Raw genomic sequence first — 18,922 nt, forward strand, 5'->3', positions numbered from 1 at the left:
CACATTTAAAGCAGGCACCTGGTTGATTAGGCGGCACACAGGATTGGGGTCCTGGTTTTTTCCTTTGGGGCCGACCCGGCCTAACGGCCTGGGAAACTGCTGTGGCTTCCATCTGTAAGGCCTGGGTATGGGCCTGTCTGCTCTCCTCATCTCGATTGTTGAGGACCTTAAAGACTAGTTCTAAAAGATCTGCCTGTGGGGGGTGAGGACCTTTCTCCAGTTTCTGAAGCTTCCTGCAAATACCAGGTTCCAAATGGGAGTTGAAATGCATTGGCCACCCAGAGAGTCAGGATTAATGTTAGTGTAGGTTTATAGGGCCTCTGAAAGGCGGGAGAAAAAAACAACTGGGTTCTCATGGCGGTCCTGGTAGAGTTCCCTAACTTTTTCATAATTGATAGCTTTCTGAATGGCTGCCTTCTTGCCCTGAAGGAGACAATTAATCATATGGTCTCTCCTTAGGCGGTCGGGATTAGGCTGGGGGTGAGTCTGGTAATTCCAGTTAGGATCCTGGGTAGGAATGGCCATCTCCCCAGGGGGATGGATGTCATTATTTTGGCGATGCACGGAGTCTGCTATTTCCCAAGCATTTTGAATGATATGATCCTTTTCATCAGAATGAGTACGTGTGGAGAGAATAATGTAGATGAACCACCAAGTAAGGTCATAGCTAAAGGTGAGGTATTCGAACTCTTTAGTAAAGTGGAAGGGATCAGAAGAAAAGGAGCCTAGCTTAGATTCAATCTGACTCAGGTCCATCATCGAGAAAGGGACATGGACACTAACAGGGCCTTCAGTGCCAGCCACTTCCCCGAGAGGCATCTGGGTGGCTGGGGGTGTATAAGGCTGTCGGGTTAGGGTTTGAGGAGAAGAAAGGTCGGGAACAGGTGGGGCAGCAGTGGAGGAAGTGGGAGTATTGGTCATTGAGGAAGAAGAGGAAGTCTCGGGACACGGAAGCAGCAGGTTGATACGGTGGGGGGGGGGCTTGAACTAGTGGAGGTTGGGGAGGAGAAGAAAAATCGAGGCGTTGAAAGGATCCCAATCAGGGTTAGGGGGTGAGGACTCTGGAGCAGGGGGAACAGAAGAGGCTGAAGCCAAACCCAAGAGGAGAGATTCGCTCTTAGGTGGAAAATGGGACAAGTCCCATCACAGCTCAAAGAAAACCAGGAGGTAAGGGACCTCACTCCATTTACCCTGCTGGAGGAGGTTGTCTAAATCTTGGAGAATATCAAGGTCAAGAGTTCCAGTAGGTGGCCAGGATTCGCCATTATCAAGCTTATAATGTGGTCAGGGCACAGTTGAAAAGGAAATAAGGCATTTAGCCTTTAAAACAGTTTAAAGTCCTCTCTTAATGAGGCCCAAAAGGATTCCCAAAGGGGAGTCCCTGGGGTAAGAGGAGGAGTCGAATCCCATAGTAATGAAGGAAGGGAATAGTGGGCAAAAGGAGGTAAAGTCTAGACCCTCTTAATCAGCAGGGGGACAAGGGAAAACGGCAGGGCATCCCGCTGTCGGTTTCCTCAGGTCCATTGGAGGGGAAGGGTGCAGACCGGGGCAGACATCCCTGCTGACGGCTGACCCAGGGGCCTGGCCCCGAGACACGGTCAGGCCTAGTGCTAGGTCTTGTATCGGACAGCAAATCTGACCGAGTCAGAGGGTGGAAAAGAGAAGACTTACCTAAGTCATCCGCCGAAGGGTAGATGAAGGCAGCTCCCCATATGGCCACCAAATTGTTAGGCACAGCTGGAGGAATGAGTCGTGGGAGACCAAGATTTGTCTATTAGAATTTACTTGGTGTGTTTGAGCTGTGGGAGGTCAGGCTAGAAAAGACCATAACCTCCCCGAGCAAAAAGGGGTGTGGAATTTTATAGGAGGGGGTAAACGAGGCTGTTCCCCCTTCAATGCTTCAGGGGGTTTTCTTTGCGTTGTCTGTCTCAACAGAGGGTTTCGGGGCATTACCAAGCCCTCCGGCTTCACACCCTGGCCCCCAGACCACCCAGGCCTGCTGACCATAAGCCCCTAGGAGACAAGCACAAGCCAGCAGGTACAGAGTACAAAGCAAGACAGATGGCTTTTAGGATAAGAAGGTCTCTGCTCCTGGCCTAAATGTGGCCTAACACAAATGATAGGAAAAGACCAAAAGAAAAAAAATAAATAAAGAGAACAAAAACATAGCTAAGTCAGAAGAAATGAGAAGTTTGGTATAGAAAAGATAAGTATTAAAATAAATAAGTAGTAATAAAAATTTTTATCTCAACCTAAAACTAAGAGACAACATAAAGCACAGTAAACATAAAACGGAGTTTTGCAAATTTGAAATAGAAGGAGCATAAGCATGAAAAGGAAAGAAAAAAAACAGTTCACACAATATAAGAATTAGCAAAGTATATGAAAATAATCACAATAAAATGTACTTTTAAAGGGATATATTTTAAAAATGAAAGGTGTGTTACATTAACTTCAAGAAAACAAGAAAATGACCTGTTTACAAGAGTAGGTAGGTGTTCTGTGTGTTTAGCAAGGTCTTCTGAGCAGAGCTCACATGCCTCAGGGTCAGCTCTCAAAGCAGGAAGCCCAGGTCGCCAGGGGCAGCAAAGCTCGGGGCTGTCAGAAGTGTGCCCCAGTCATGAAGGGCCACCTGGAAAGTTTTACTGCAGAGGAAAAGTGAGGTCAGTGGCCAGACAGCCCATCCCACGTGGCTGGGCTCCTCTCTCACAGCAACCGTAGGCAGCTCTCTCTTCTCAGCACCCTGCTTGGAAGAAAAGATGGTACCAAGATACCTGCATAACATGAAAAAGGGATGGTTGGTTGAATACACTTTTGGTGTCTAGATACGCTGGAGACATGCAGAACTGTTCAAAGGGAAAGAAGAAAAAACTCCAGACATGTAGTGTTTCTCAAAGTGTGGGACTGGGGTTGTTCAGGACCACAGGTATCAAAATAACAGATTCCTGCTTATGGGAGAATGGGGTGTTGCACTGGAAGTCTGCCTCAGTAATAAGCACACAGGGAATTCTTATGACCATCAGGAGAGTTTGGGCCAGTAGGGCCATAGGACAGCTTCATGCTTCAACGCTGGGATTCAGTGAGGAAATTTGGGGCTGTGGGCCTATACACACAGCAACTAAAAGAATGCCCAGAATTACATATAGGAAATGGTCCATTCATGGGGCTTCCACCACCAACACACAGGGACCACTGACATTCCTAACTGATGATGTAACATTGAGGGGTGGGGGTGGGGCAGGCAGCTGCCTGAATCCCTGGGGCCTAGTATGTCAGAAAGTGGGAGTGGGGTGAAGAGCCTGTGCTAAACATTTGCAGTCAGGAGATGGTTTTTCCTGCCCTACCAGCACTTTATCTAGTCCTGTTGAACTATTTGTCATTCTGTTGCCCGCATGCTCTGCCTTCCTCTGTGCCTTTGTGCAAGCCGCTCCTTCCTTCTGGAATCTCTCCCTCCCTTTTTTCTGGCCATAGTCTAGTAAAGGCCACCTCCTCCTGGAAGCCCTCCATAACCCTTCCAGGCAGCAGCCACTTCACTTCGGTCCCATAGTAGTCCCTGCATTCTTCTATCAAATACTAGTCTCTGCTTTTTTGGTATTATGTGTGTGTATGTTTGCATCCTCCCCTGCCTTCCCCATCTTCCCTGTAGTAAAAAGAAATGCAGCTCCTTCAGGGCAGGGGCCATTTCTTCATCAGCTGTTTCTGCCTCAGCATCCAGTGTGGGGACTGCTATGTCATAGGCAGCTGATAAATAAATGGCTACTTGGCTTTCTTCACACAGATGGTATGTGCTGAGTTTGCTTTAGTGGCTTGTCAAATATCAGATCGTAGCTGCCTCAAAAACTTTAAAAAATAAGATGGCATATAAACAGGCAAAAAATAAAAACACTATAACGATATTTTTTTTTGAGTTCTTTCATGCCTGAAGGTGACATGGGCAGCCTTATTGAAACAAACTGAACCAATGACCATTAACATATCCACATTAAACATTGCCATAAAACAAAAGACACAAATGGGGTTGCTTAGGGAAAATGTTTAAAGTTACCTTTTCCAAATTACAAACCAGGGGCCTTAGCAAAGCTGGGTGTGGAGCTATGACAAGGGATCCAGTGGGCCATGTGCATACCGAGCATTGTTTGTAGACTAAATAAATGACTCACAGGTATACATACTTTTTTTCAAATGAATGTGGCTTATAAAATGCAGTTTTCCTGCTTTTCAGTTTTCAGGTGGTTATGATGGGCAGTCATCATATTTGAAAAGATTGGGAACCACAGGCTGCTAAGGTAGCTGGATGCCGTTAGCAAGATGACCTCTGTGGTTTGCAGTCTTGCATGTCCGCACTGTGCTGGCACTGAAGCTTGTGGACGTTGCTTGACTTCCACCAGAGTTAACCACCACTTCCCTGATAAAGCCAGCAACGCAAGTCTAACTCACGGACACCAGCTGGGGCATCTGTTTTGTTCCCAAAGATGGATGATGCTGGGTTTCTCTCTTTCTTTCTCTCTCTTTCTCTCTCTCTCTCTCTCTCTCTCTCTCTCTCTCTCTCTCTCTCTCTCTCTCTCTCCCCTCTCCCTCCCTCCCTTCTTTTCTTTCTATATTTATCCCTTCCATTTTTGAGATGGGCAGTACATTTCTACACTAAAAAAAAGATCTGGACTTTTATAAGTACTCTAAAGCAGTTATTACTACATTTTGAGGGGGTTTTACAAACCAGGAAACTTTACAAAGCAAAAACAAAGCCTCCCCCACCAAACCTGAAATCTTGTGAGAACTGACAGAAAGGCGGCCAACTTTTAATTTTGCCAAACTAGAACAATGGATAAAACAAAATTGAAACAAACAACTAGAACGTTGAATAAAATGAACAGCTACGTATGAGTACTATTAGCATCAGCTCTCAAATACACATCTTCTCACTATACAGTGAGAGCGGCCATCTCCAAATTAGACTATGTTTAAGTGAGTTTTATGGAAACCTCCCTATGTTGTCCTTTTTGATCATTTTGCCTTGAACTGGTGAAAACTTTGGCTGGTGGGTGGGCCTCCAGGTATGGATGGCTGTCCTAGCGAGGAGGATGCGGTACGGGGAAGCAGCAGGTTGACCTGAAGGCGAGTTTCTTTCTGCTCCAGCAATGCCTTCTGGATCTAAATTCCTCAATCTGCCACCGAGTTTAGTAATACGAGATGAGCTCAGACCGTGGAGCATTGGCTGAAGGGCTGGAAGGTGTGGTCACACCATGATGCTGCTAATCCACGGTCTCATGGTGTCATCTCTTAAATTAACTTTGAAAATGAAGAGGAAACTCATAGACACAGACAATAGTTTAGTGGTTACCAGAGGGTAAGGGGGGTGGGGGTGGGAGATGAGGGTAAGGGGGATCAAATATATGGTGATGGAAGGAGAACTGACTCTGGGTGGTGAACACACAATGGGATTTATAGATGATGTATTACAGAATTGTGCACCTGAAATCTATGTAACTTTACTAACAATGGTCACCCCAATAAATTTAAAAAAAAAGAAAATGAAGAGGACTAGTTTTTGGGGGGAGGTGAGCCTCTATCAAATTGTTATTATCACAGAAGAATATGGGTTTAGTTGCTTATAGAACATAAAAACATGTATTCAGATTGGTGACATTCAATTTTAAAGAAAACCAACACTCTAAAATATTTTTTTCACATAAATTGAGAACTCATTTTAAAATCATTTTTTGTGTCTTAAGAGCTGAAGCTTGTGATGTCTAGATTGTTCACAAGGACCGTGACACCTTGGGCATTTCTTAGAATCTGTTTCACACTCTCCATCAGACGGCAGTGCCCTGTATCTTCCGTAAAGGAGTTGAGGAATATGCAACTAAGCACCACGGATCCCAAAATGGCCTCGGCCCTGGAAATGATCATCAAGACCTTGACTCTGGCTATTTGCTTGAATTACACATTATCTTTCATCTCAATAGATTTGTGAAAAGACAGAAAATAATAGAGGAACAAAAAAATTCTTTCACTGTTATATTGCTTCATATTAACATCATTTCATTTTCTTCCTTTATTTTTAAAATACTTTTATTAAGTGAGCAGGAAAATACATGATGAACAAATCAAAACTACAAGGTGTGCCCTTTACAAAACGGAGTGAAACAATAAATTCATCAGAAGGCATGTGTCAATTTCCTACAATGAGACTTCATGCAACATTTAATGGAGCTGAATATATACAGAACTTAGAGGCTGCCCAGAGAAGCCTCAGAACTATTGTCACATGGAAGAATGGTAAGACCCAAATGTCATTAGGCTTTCTTGAAGTTGCATTTGGCAGGAGGATGCTTTTACTGTTGTTAGTTTTAGAGAAAAAAAAGTTGTCATTTTTAAACATGTAGGCCAGAAAACAAAAAATTCAGAATCTTTTTCATACTTCTAATAACTCTGTATTTATTGCAACACCAATAGCTTAAAATGGATCATTATTTGTATAAATGAAAGATTTTTGAAATGCTGCTTTTCTCAAGGTTCTATAGGACAACCTCGCCTCCAACCTTGCAACTTGGTCTGTTAAGATGACTCGTGGAGCAAGAAAGTACAACCAGGATCATAGGCAGGTGTTCCAGGAAAGAAAACCCATAGTGTTTTCTATCAGAAAAGAAACCCCTGTGCTTTTATGAGATAGAATTTGGAAACAGCTTTTTGTTTTGATATTGAAATGAAAATGACCATATAGTTCTATGCCATTTTTAAAATTCCCAAACTGTTATTATTCATTTTTATTCATTCATTCACCCAATATTTACTGAGTGACTGCTATTTGCCAGGCATTCTTCTAAGTACAGGAGATAGGCCAATGAGCAAAGTAGATATTGTGCTATGAAAGGCAATAAAGCAGAAAATGAGAGGGGGCTGGAGAGTATTTTATATAGGTCTGTGATAGGAAAGGAATATTTTGTAGCTTTAAAAGGAGGAGCAAGTCATGCAGATATGTGGGGGAAGAGATCTCCAGACAAACAGCCAGAGCAAAGATCCAGAGACAGGAGAACGCAGAGGTTATCCTGGGTGAAGCGTGGAGGGCCATGTGGCTGGAGCAAGGTGATGTAGGGAAACAGATGAGCTCAAGAGAGGTGGTAATGGTGGTTGGGGATGGGACAAAGGGTAGGTAAGACTGACCAGGGCCTCATAGACCATTGTAAGGACACTGATATTCTGAGTGAGATGGGAAGGCATTGAGGACTTGAGCAGAAAAGTGGCTTAATCTGGTAAAGGTTTTAAAAGTGTCATCTCAGACAAGATTTGCTGGGAGCTCAGATTGGATTGTGGATATATTCTGAAGCTAGGGCAAACAGGATTTTTTTTTTAATGGATTGCATGTGGTACGTGAAAGAGAAAAATTGAGGGTAACTACGAAGTTTTCTTGTTTGAAAGAATGAAGTTGCCATTTATTATCATAGGGAAGACTAACTGGTGGAAGTCCATTGGCGGGTGGGGTGCAAATTAGGTCACTTTTAGACATGTTTGAGTTCGAAATGCCAATTACACATCCAAATGTAGATGTCAAGTAGGAAGTTAGACACAAATCTGGCAGAAGGAAAAAGGTTAGGGATGGAGAGAAACACGTGAGTATGGTCAGTGTATAAATGTTTGTTTAAAGCCCAAGACTGGGAGAGATCACTCAGAGAGGACGGGTCCGGTGCTGGGCCCTCCAGGAACTCAGCAAAGGAGACTGAGAAGTGGTCAGAGACGTGAGAAGGATATCCCAGAGCTGAGAAAGTATTTCAAAAAGGGAGGAGTGAGGAGCTTTGTCAAAGACTGCAGGTAAGTCAAACAGCATGAAGTCAGAGCTGAGCGTTGCATTTGACAGCATGGAGGTCACTGGTGACCTTAGCAAGAGCTATTAGGGTGAGGATGAAAGCCTGACTTGAGTTGGCTCAAGAGACCAAGGGAGGAGAGGAACTGAAGACAGGAAATACATAATTTTCTCTGAGTTTTTCTGTGAAGAGTAAGTAAGATAGTAGTTAAGATAAGGTAGCAGGGCTAAGGTATTTACATGACAAGAGATAGCACCATGTAATGAATTCCTGCAATGGAATAGGAAAAGTCGGTGATGCAGGAAAGAGAGGGAAAGACGGTTGTGGCAATGGCCCTTGTTAGATGAGGTTGGATGGGATCTGCCTAGAGCAAGTGGGAAGAATTAAGGAGGCACTGTAATAATTGATAATGTTTCTCTGTGCAAGATCAGGAAACTGAGACATCAAGGTATTTAGAGGATTGTCCCAGTGGGTATTGAAATCACGAAGAATTAAGAAAGGGTGGCGCTGGAGGCAGTGACAGTGAGCCAAGAGCTAGGATACTTAAGCAATGAGAGGTAGACTTTATAGGCTGATGGCAAGAATGACAAAGCACTGGGTGTTTAGGAGGGATGGATAATAGTCTGTAAGTGGCAATAAGGACCAAGCAGGCATCCTACTGCTATTAATGTTTTATTATTCACATTTTGACAGTGATAAAATAATATATTCCAGGGCAGGGCAGTGACTATATGGGAAAACCTTGGCTCAGAACTTACCAAATCATTTCTAACGACTGCTGAGAACTGTAGACAACTGAAGGCTTTTTGTATGCAGGGAAAATAATACTTGAAAAAAACCAAAAGGCTCAGACTAGAAAATATGCCAAGAATATTTTCTTCTTTTATATCTTTTCATATCACACAGGTGAGACTTATCCAGTTTCAGCACATTTTTGACAACTGAAAACACTTTAGAAAACTGGAGATTTAGACAATGTAAACACTTGTTGTAGGCATAGCAAAATGAGTTTTCCCTTTCAATATTATAAATTTGGCATCTCTACAGTTATGTTAACATTGTAAATAAGACAGCTAAAATGCACAAAAATAATTTCACAACATCCAATTTTAAAATTCATCCCATCTGTCATCTTTTTTTTTTTTCCTGATGCAGATTTATTTCTTGCTGTCACTTAACATTTGAAATTCTGATTAGGGTAATGTCTGAAGTTTTTAAATAAGCCATAATACCGTACTGCTATTCCTTACGACTAACTCCAGGGGAAGAGAGAAGAGATAGGGGTAAGTGGGGCATGGATATTTGCTATGTACAAATAATGATCCACTGCTGGAAATGAAAACTCACCTTTCCACCATCATTTGCTCAGCCTCAATAGTGCAATGTACCTCGATGCTAATAAAAACAAATCATCCAAACCAAACCCTATCATGCAAGGTGCTGAGTTAGTTGGATGATGTCTACACAAAGTGAAAAATCTGGAAACTTTGCAACATTTCTATTTTTAACTGTATTTTCTAATCTTTGTCCAAATGTTTGGCATCACTGACACAGTCCAAAATTTTGATCCGAAGTTAAAATATCTCAAAACTTATCCAGGGATTTTTTTTTTTTAAAAAAAAAGCCTTTATGGGGATTTAGTTTTGGTACATTGTGGCACTTCCTGCAATGGCAGGCCTAGAAAACTAAAGTTTAAAGCAGAGTTATCGTCTCATACTATTTAATGTCATGTAAATTTTTGATATTCCAGTCGTCTGTGGAAAACTTCCCAGAACAATGATACAGTACGGAAATAAAACAACACTAGAGAGTTTGGTAGAAATGTACAATGGTCAGATTTGAACTTGCAAGTTCTCAAGAGGTTTTATTCTTTGCTGGGGCTTCTGAAAAGACATCAGCTTATGTCCATTTTGAGACTCACGGAAGGACTCCTGATATTGCTATACCAACCAAGGCCAAAAATATAGTGGCATTTATGAGCAATATTGGCAGGTAAATTAAATCAAATTTAGACTTTCGGATTTTATATTGCAATTATGTAGTGTCAAGGGAGGCCAGTTTTGGGTTTGTTTGCTATGCTTTGGTTAGATTTACATTTTTGAGGAATGAACTAAAAGGTAACTAATGGTCATAGAAATGGTTGCGATAGCCAGAACATAGTATCAAAAGGGATTCTGGAATATTGGGAGCACAGTAGGTAGGCTGATTCAGAACTATCACCATCAGGGTGTTGTGGATATTCTATTTTCCTCCGTTAGGTTAAAACGTTTGCTTTGCTTTCTTAACAATAATGTAGCACATTCATCTTAAAGCAATCAGCACAAATGTAAGTGATGTCTATTCACGCAGACTTTCAAAGACAACACACACTACCGACACACAGAGCTCTTCCACATTTCAAGAATACAGTGACAGGAACTGGTACACATAATAGTAGGGAAAACTTGGTTTTTAACTTCATGGAATGGGAGGTCAGACTTCAGCCGCTTCCTTGTCTAGCAATGGACAAAACCCAAATGGCACCGGCCTGAATTTCACATCTCTTTTTACTCTACTGCACAGGAGGGACCAGACACCGATTACCAATGAGTCACAAGAGCAGACAGAAAACTGTTAGTAGGTCTTAACCACCAGGAATCAAGACGCTTTTTAAAAATGTGTACATGATGCAAAGTATGTCAGGAGTGTACCTTAGAAAGCAATGTCAATGTGTTAGAAAAATGGATTCCCTGTCCAAGTAGCCTTGTGGGATTTCATCTGTACCTTAATCTATACTGTTGAAATAGCTCTGGTCTTCTTGAAGCATCATCTAAACATCTTCAAGAAAAATAATGTAGAACTTAGCGCAAGCTGTCCTTACTTATTTCGTGTGCAAAGATAATGACCTGAGTGTAAGTGGCACGAGGACTTCACCATTGAGGGACTCTCACAGGTCATCTGTTCCTATCACCCACTGGATGCAGGAATCCATACTACAATGTTCCTGACTGGCACCCAGCAATGAGGGGAACCTGTCAGACTCTGGACCAAGACTTTCGTTGGGTAGATTCAGTGGAGTGTAATGCATGATTATCAATTTAGAGCAGCAAGAATGAAAAAGATCTACTGAAACTTACTTTAGAAGGAGTACTCAGTTTCTCTCTGTAGAAAAATAGAAATAAAATGAGCTAACGACAAAATCCCCTACAGGAAGAACTAAAGCTAAAAACTGAAACTAGTTTCAAAACTAAAGAAATTTTTATTAAGATGCTATTAAGATGATGAAAAGCACAACCCTCCCCCTATCAGAAAAACAAAAACAAAAAACAAACAAAAAAACCCCAAAGCAAACAAAAAGTTGGCATTTGTTACAAGCCATAAGAATAGCATTCTAAAATGTTGTGTGTAACCCAAGCACCCGTGTATCAGGGCTAGGGCCTGTCCTGATGGAAGAAAATTTAGTTTTGAAGACAAAAGCTTCAAGGAATTCTTTAAGTATCTTTTAAGCAGCACAGATTTGTGGGGGGCAATTTTGAATTTGATTTTGCCTTGTACTCAGTGTGAAATATTTGTACAAAAATATAAAAGGCATGGCTTGATGTTTAACGTCTGTGTTTTATTGTTGTTGGCACCAGAAAAAGCTCATGTTCTATGTTGTCACTGTACATACTGTAAACAAGACTGCATTAATATTGTTTTCTTATGAGTTTTTGTTTCAATGAATCTAGATTTTAAAAAATACATTCACAAACTACCTTATGTTTAAACACAATGATTCCCTTTTATTTCTTAACTGTACCCAAAATCCCACAATAAAAAAATCATTTAAAGCTGTGTGTTTCGAACTCATCTCTTAGAAATAAAAACAAAACATAACATAAAAACAAAGATCAGTTTGCAACATAATTTAAAGAAGCTTCTGGTTTAAAATACCACAGCAGCAATATAAAGAGCTGGTGGCAATCACATTCGAGGTTGAGAACCAAATGTATGTTATTTTGTCCACATCGGCATCCAATTATAGTAGTTGCTAAATTCAATCCAAAAAGTTATTGCTGAATTTGTTGCATGGAATTTGTGAAGACAATCTTGTTCAGCAGCAGAATCACAGCAGTAAAAATGAGAACGGGAGGATTTCATTGCCTTTGATTGCTAAAGGGACCATGACGAGGATATCTTGGTGATCGCCTGAAGATAATCCTCAATTCCATTTCTGTGTGCTACCTGCTTAAAATAAATGCAAACGACAACCACCTTACAGGAGGGCATCATCATCATCTACTTCAGAAACCAGTAGAACTCCCCTTCCCTGCCCGCCCTTGCTCAAACCACCAGAATTGAAATGGCTCCATTTTCCTAATGTGTATTTCGTTCTCATTAATAGTATTATCAGCTGCTCTTATATTTAGGCAAAATCAGTAGGATCACAGAATTTTTTTTTTTTTTTTGTCTGTTTAACTGTTTTCTCCAGAAACAAGCCACATTAGTTTTATTGTTGTTAGATTCTCTTTGCAATTTTTCAGAACAATTTGGTCAACTACTGTTTTGTTTAGAGAATATTAAATACACCTGAGATTGCCAGTTGAGCTCTCTATATGTCTCCTGGAGATAACACTGCTGTGATGAACAGTGAAACAAAACAAACAAAACGAGGTAGGTTAAAACAGGAAGCGCAACACAGATATCATTTTTTTGCAACACCTTGATACCACAGGCAGCCATGCTTGTAGCGTTGGAAAAAAATCCCAGTCACATAAATGTTCAAATCATCTGAGTGAGAGTTTATAAGGACACAAGTCAACCTGAACTAAATACACACGTATCTCTGCACAAATGTTGTTTACCATATGTTGGGTAATTTGGAGGAAGGTAAAATGATTAGGGTTTTAGAATTTTGGCCAAAGCCTTGCTTTCAAGTTCTATAAAATCTGAACCAAGGATGCCTGCTGTGTCTCAAGCAGGCACAGTAGTCTCATCCCTTCTCTCACTAACCCGAGAGAGCGTAAGCAGCTCAGAAACATTTATTGTTATCATTTTCTTCCAGTCACAGTTTTCATCTTGAGAAAGTGGCACCGTCAGGAGAAAGCTGGGAATGACCGGAGCTTGGATGTCATTCATTCCCCAATTCCCAGACAGAAATCAACCAAGTCTCATTCCTAATGAAGTCTAAATTGTGAGACCTCCTTAGCCAGGAGGCTTTGTGCATTTAAAAAAAAAGTGTGTGTGTGTGTACTTATATGTATATTTTAGCTTGTTTCCCCGAAGCTCTTTCTGTAAGACCTTATCTGCCATCCCATCTTATGCCCTGACCTATTGCATAATAGCTGAGGGAGAATTGTGTTATGGTCCCTCAATTGCTAGAGCCAACTCAACTCAATGGCACTACTAACCCATTTAACACACTCCATTCTGCACAGGGCCATATAAAAATAGGGCCTGTCAGACTCACAAAAATGGGAGTTGATTTTATTAGTCTAAGGCTAGTAGTGTAGCCATTTAAAACCTATTTCCCAAAAGAGGGGAAAACTAGTAATTTTCTTAAAAATTCATTAGCTAGTTGCTATCAAACAGCAACCTTTTGGGTTGGTGAAGGCGCAAGAGTTCTAAAATCACCCCACTGTGCAGTTACGGCCTTCAGTGTAAGAAGATAAGGTATATTTATTGTGCTGTGTCTCACCATTTGAAATTGAAAAATTTACAACATATCATATACTTAAAGCTAGCAGGCAGTCAGAATTAAAATGCACTAACTTTCTCAGTATGCATTTTCTCCCCATTCTTACAAAGTAAGGGGGTAAAGAAAAAAGGTAAAAAACAAAACAAAACAAAACTCAAAATCCACCATAACACAGCTTAGTCATAAGAGCACACAATATTTGTTTCTATCCCTAACTCCGAAGGGCACATGTCCATCTCTGTCCACAGACAACGCAGCATTCTTGGGGATCTCCTGGAAATTCCTGCCACCTTTTTCTCTCCTTCTCAACCAGGCTGCAACATTGAAAGATGGACTGTATTGGGACGGGTGGAGGGAGAGGAAAAGGGGAAAGCGGTATGTTCAACCAAGCCTTTTGATTCTGCCTCTAGACTGGCATACGTCCACATGAGTTATGTTCTTTTAAATTAGAAATAACGCCATGAAGATAAGTGCCAAGTGCTCTTCTGTTACCAGTTCATCATGGAATTTCTGTTGAGGGTCATGAAAAACACTTGGCTACTTCCTCCAGATCGCACGGATGCAAAAAATACCTGTTTGAAATTAAAAAGAAGTTAGTTCAACTGCATGGTTTCTTTCCCTCTTTTCTTCAACCGTCCATCCATTTTCTCTCACATGTCCTATCCTTGCCATGTGTCAGCTCTTAGGACTCATTGGCTGGTATTTATGAAGTGCCTTGTCACATATTGCATCCTCCTGCCTTTATTACTGTGATTGTTACTATTCCTTCTTGTGGTCTTGGCCTTCGGGGACAGGGAAGGGGCTGTGTCTTGATTTGTAACATCCTGTGGGCACTCATGTTTTAAAAGGGAGTTTCGTGCTAGGAAAATGTGCTGGATTTCTGGCCTAGGACACAACAGGTCCTTTGTTCATTTTTGGAAAGCCACAGAGGCTGTCTTTCTCTCCCCCATAATGACAACAGAGACGACTTTAGGACTGAAGAGAATCCTTTCAAATTCCCAAAGTCAAGGGGGTGTTTGGGGCCTACTGACTACCATATAACATCAGTTCTCAATTTTTTAAATTAAAACAAATGAAATGGTTGTGGTCAGACAGAGTAAGGTGTTCAATGTCTATTCACTTTGGCATTTCAGGAATTAATGTGTGGCTTCTCTGCTGATGCAGGCTGATCCTAGGCCAAAGGAGATAATGGTATTAATAAGAACCACAGTCCATTAAGTGTGGATCTATTAAATCATTTTATCAAATAATTGAGAGAAATGAGCAAAACTTGGATTGCTGCTAGCTTGAGTTGAATGTCAATGTACCACTGCCCTGGGAAAATAATATTCTGGAGGTGGCGTAGCTCTTCAGTTGGCCAATAAGGCATTTATTTTGTCACTAGTATAAAGTTTCTGCTACTTCAACTCCACAACTTTTTCAGAAGAATGCTGCCTCTCCCAGTAACTTCTTAGGAAGTTCTGTGGAAATGCTTGTCATTCAGCTCATGCTACCTACGTAAGTCAAGCTACTGTTCGGGTCAATGAATCAAAGCAGAGAAGCACAGAGGACCCACGGTAATATGATGAGGGAAAGAAAGGGCTGCTGTTCTCTCTAGGTTGTGTGTAGTTTGGGCTCTAAACCTCGGGCCCCAGGTACTGGTGTGGTTGGTCCCAGCCTGTTCCTGAGGATGTAGGCATGGCCCATTGGGGTGGGTCTTCCATGAATTAGGACGGTGGGAGTCCATGCCTGGATCTTATGATCCCCCAAAACTAGGTGGGGGCTAGAGTTTTACTAGGGGTCCACTCTGTTTTCTGACATACTCTGGTCAGGCTCTGGAACCATCTTCTCACCACCCACAGATATTGTCCACCCAGACCACACCAGACCAGAGTAGTTGGCCAGGGTTGAATCTAGTCTAGACTCATACCTCTAGGATTGGACTAAGACCAGCCTGGCCTCTGGGGAACTGGCGTGGGCCAAGGGATGTACGTCTGTTCAAGCATCGCATTGTTTTCTACAGGTGTTTATGTCTGCTATTCTGGCGACAGCATTTCTAAATTGGCCATAGTCACAAAGGATAAATTCACAAATGCGGTACAGCTTAGTTACTAAAAACTCTGGGTTAGTCTACAGGGAAGACAAAGGAGAAACGGCCTGGCTGCAGAATACCCTCCTGAGATGACCGATCATGCCAGACGGACACCGCCACTTTCATCGGAAAACAGTCCCCTATGACATTTCAGAAGAAACATGGCTGGAATGACACAGGACATGGCACTAGTTGAGTTTGTGATTGTGCATTCCTTAAGGAATGGGTGACATTTTAAAAAAGCTTATATTTTTATGTGTCATATGCTTTACATTTAAAGGTGAATATAATGTGATGTGTTAGGTCCTGATAGTGACATTGTGAAAAGTCTAAAAGCAGAATGTAAAGTTGACCCAGTGTGAGATGATTAAAGATGGACCAACTCTTCTAAGTGCTTCGGAGAATTTGGGTGTCTGCTGAGTCATCATAGGGCCCACAGGCCACAAAAGTTACTAAGAGTTCACAAGAAATTTTTAAATGTGTTTGTCTTTTTGGATATGTGAATATCATATTTTGAGGGTTCACATAAATCAAACCAAATAATGCCATTTCAAGATAATATTGATCATTTAACACAGATGTGATTCAAATCAGTATAAAGGAAAATGAAGGTTTCACAGGTACCTGGTGGTCTCTTAAAATGCAAACACTAATGCAAATGTTGAAACGGATTTACCTTATCATTTCTTTCACATAGAAACTTTAACCTTTGAGCTCGCTTATGCATAAATACTCCATCCAAATGTCCTGTTTCCACTGACCGGATCTCAATAGCTTTCTCGCCCCAGCCCATTATCTGATTGGAATGAATGTAAGCTGTCAAAAGGAATTTCCAAAACTGCATTAAAAACATTAGATGGGCAATAACTCACAGCATCTGTTCACATCTTAACCACAAAAATGACAAATGACTTGAGATAAACAGACAAAGCAAGTCTTACAATTGTTATTCACAGACTTTTTTTTTTTTTTTTTTTTTTTCTGTGTGTGGAATCAAATGGTTGTTTCACATTTCTTGACTTTCGTTTCATTTGGGGGGTGTAACTGCTGAAGGAGATAAGGAATGGTTAACCTACCCACAGACGTGGGCATTTCTCCCCATTGGAGCACCACATCCTTTGTTATTCGGCCATAGGTGTTTACATACACCCCCTCATCCTCATAGCAAACAAGCATTTCCATCCCATCTGTTTTAGGCAAGATGACAATGGCATGAGGAGTGATATTGCCCTGAATCTAGAAGACAAAGAAAGGTCAGGCATTATTCTTTCTAAAAAGAAGTAAAACATCTTGACTACTAATCTCTAAGAATAGCAAAAAAGAGGTTTTCTTTTCCCATTTTCATTCTAGAGACTGACAATTTGATTGGCTTAACTTAACCAGCAACCTGTCACATACCATGGTAAATACAAACTTACACACTAGGTTGAGATCCAATTTACCTGTTCCTAAAAGTAACAACTCTGGAACACCTACTATGTGCCAAGTACTGAGCCCTTTACACATACAATTTCTAGTCCTTAGAATAGCTCCTCACGGGAGATATCTTTGTCTACAAATGAGGCAACGGCATTTCAGCGGGATTATGTAACTTGACCAAAGCTGCACTCATATTTGGTGGTAGAATTAGAATTTGAGCACAGGTCTCACAGACATTGAAAATCATATGTCTTTCATCTGCTTCCAAAAACGATGAGGAGAATGCAAACCATCTGAATCTGATGGAGACAGCTTACATGGAGCCAAAAGGCGGGACCAAAACATATTCCTACAAAATAGGCTATAAGCATATAACCATAGATTGTTTATCTGCATGTCGAATAAGAAAATAATCCAAATTAATGGTTTGCTTAGAAAAAAATGTAAATTGCGACTCATTAAAAAAAGTCTTACTATTGAAATAAGTGTAGATTGACTTGTTCTAGGAAAAGAGACGTGGTGCTGCTGTCATATCCTGGCTGAGAATGTCACGGCAGTCGCACAGGTGCATGGTGGGTAGGGATGAGAGGATCAAGGATGATCGTGGTGATGCTCCAGTCATCTCACCAAGAACATTAGTTGTGAGTTCTGTGTGCACACGTGCACACATGCTGTGAAAAGCTGTAATGCAGCAATGAACGACGTGTGTGTGTGTGTGTGTGTGTGTGTGTGTGTGATGTACTAAAACAACTTTTTTTTCTAATGTGCTTTTGGGAATAAAGTCTTTAAACTCTCAAACTACCAATTAGCAACAGACTTGGTCTCAGACTTTCCTGATAAATAGTTTGTATGTATGTTAGCCTTGGCGTTACATACAGGAAATGAAGCTTACACTGCATTAATCCTACTAAGTGAAACAACGTGCAGTGTTTTCATTTAAAAGTCATGTTTCAAGCAATGTGTCAGTATAGCAATCTTAGTAGTACAATTTGCAGGGACCCGTGTCAAATACGCTAGCTGCATTACCTCATTTAATGTTGCTGATAACTCTATGGGATAGGTCCTTTTGTCTCCATTTTATAGATGTGAAAGCTGAGGGTTGGAGAGACTGCCTAATGGGTCCATGATTGCAAAATGAATGCATGCTAGAGCCAGGGTACACGTTCCAATGTGTCTGATTTCACTATACGACGCTGTCCTCACGTTGAAAAGAGGAACAAAAATAGCAGGAAAAGGACCATTGGCCTTCTCCTACATAAAATGAACCAATGCTGCTTCAAAAACTGAAAATAGGAACTCCTCTATTGTACTTGCTTAAAATACAGAATTTATGCCCTTGAAGGAAAAACACCATATGTATTTTAATCTAAAGTCCAATAAGACAATATGTCTAGTAAATGGAAAATAATTACTATTACGTGTTACTCAGTTGTGAGTTGTCATAAAAATTAAATTTACATGTTTTATTTATTAAAAGCATTGTCTATTTAGTGAAGGCCAAAAGTCCATCTGCTTTACTGACTAGTAAATATCAGTGTGACTTCCAATAAAAATGAGCAAAAGCAAATCTCATTATACAGACAAGTTGTTGTACAGAGAACCTTGACATTCTGCTTCCAGGAACTTACGTGAGATGGTATGTAGATATCATAAGAGTTTCCTGAATCCACATCAATTACATGGAAACCAGTGTGTGAACCAAAAATAACCTTTAATCTTTGACCTTCTTCTACCGTGAGATCAACAAGCAGTGGTTTGTGCTGGAGATCTGCAAAAGACTTTAAAAATCACCCCATGAGTGTACACATCATTCAAAGAGGTTATCTTAATTTTTTCCTGTAGCCATTGCCTGATGGAAGTTAATGTCTGACTTTCTTAAGCTGAAAAGCCAGGAAATTTCTCTTTCAATTTTAGGTCTATTCATATCCTGGCTGTAGGAAGAAGGGTCTAACACCCATTTGTACCCCTTTCTCCACC

At 41.0% G+C, this 18,922-nt stretch overlaps 1 protein-coding gene across 9 annotated transcripts in view; it reads right to left on the reverse strand.

Annotated features, from left to right (window-relative positions):
* Window positions 1–12,264: 12,264 nt before the first annotated feature.
* The window catches only part of TNIK (TRAF2 and NCK interacting kinase), a 363,868-nt gene continuing 357,210 nt past the window's right edge, over window positions 12,265–18,922 (reverse strand). For 8 of the 9 annotated variants that reach the window (XM_019735248.3, XM_019735239.3, XM_074327892.2 and 5 more), the window contains 4 exons: window positions 18,574–18,723; window positions 16,603–16,762; window positions 16,203–16,342; window positions 12,265–14,027 (listed from right to left, as the gene is read on the reverse strand). In XM_019735248.3, the coding sequence (XP_019590807.2) occupies window positions 13,944–14,027; window positions 16,203–16,342; window positions 16,603–16,762; window positions 18,574–18,723 (534 nt within the window). In that variant the 3' untranslated portion in view covers window positions 12,265–13,943. The remainder of the gene's footprint in view (window positions 14,028–16,202; window positions 16,343–16,602; window positions 16,763–18,573; window positions 18,724–18,922) is intronic. The other variant, XM_074327900.2, reaches the window with a different exon arrangement.

This window comes from Rhinolophus sinicus, chromosome 17 (assembly GCF_057876585.1).
Source record: "Rhinolophus sinicus isolate RSI-liver-muscle chromosome 17, RSI-T2T, whole genome shotgun sequence".
Taxonomy (NCBI): Eukaryota; Metazoa; Chordata; class Mammalia; order Chiroptera; family Rhinolophidae; genus Rhinolophus; species Rhinolophus sinicus.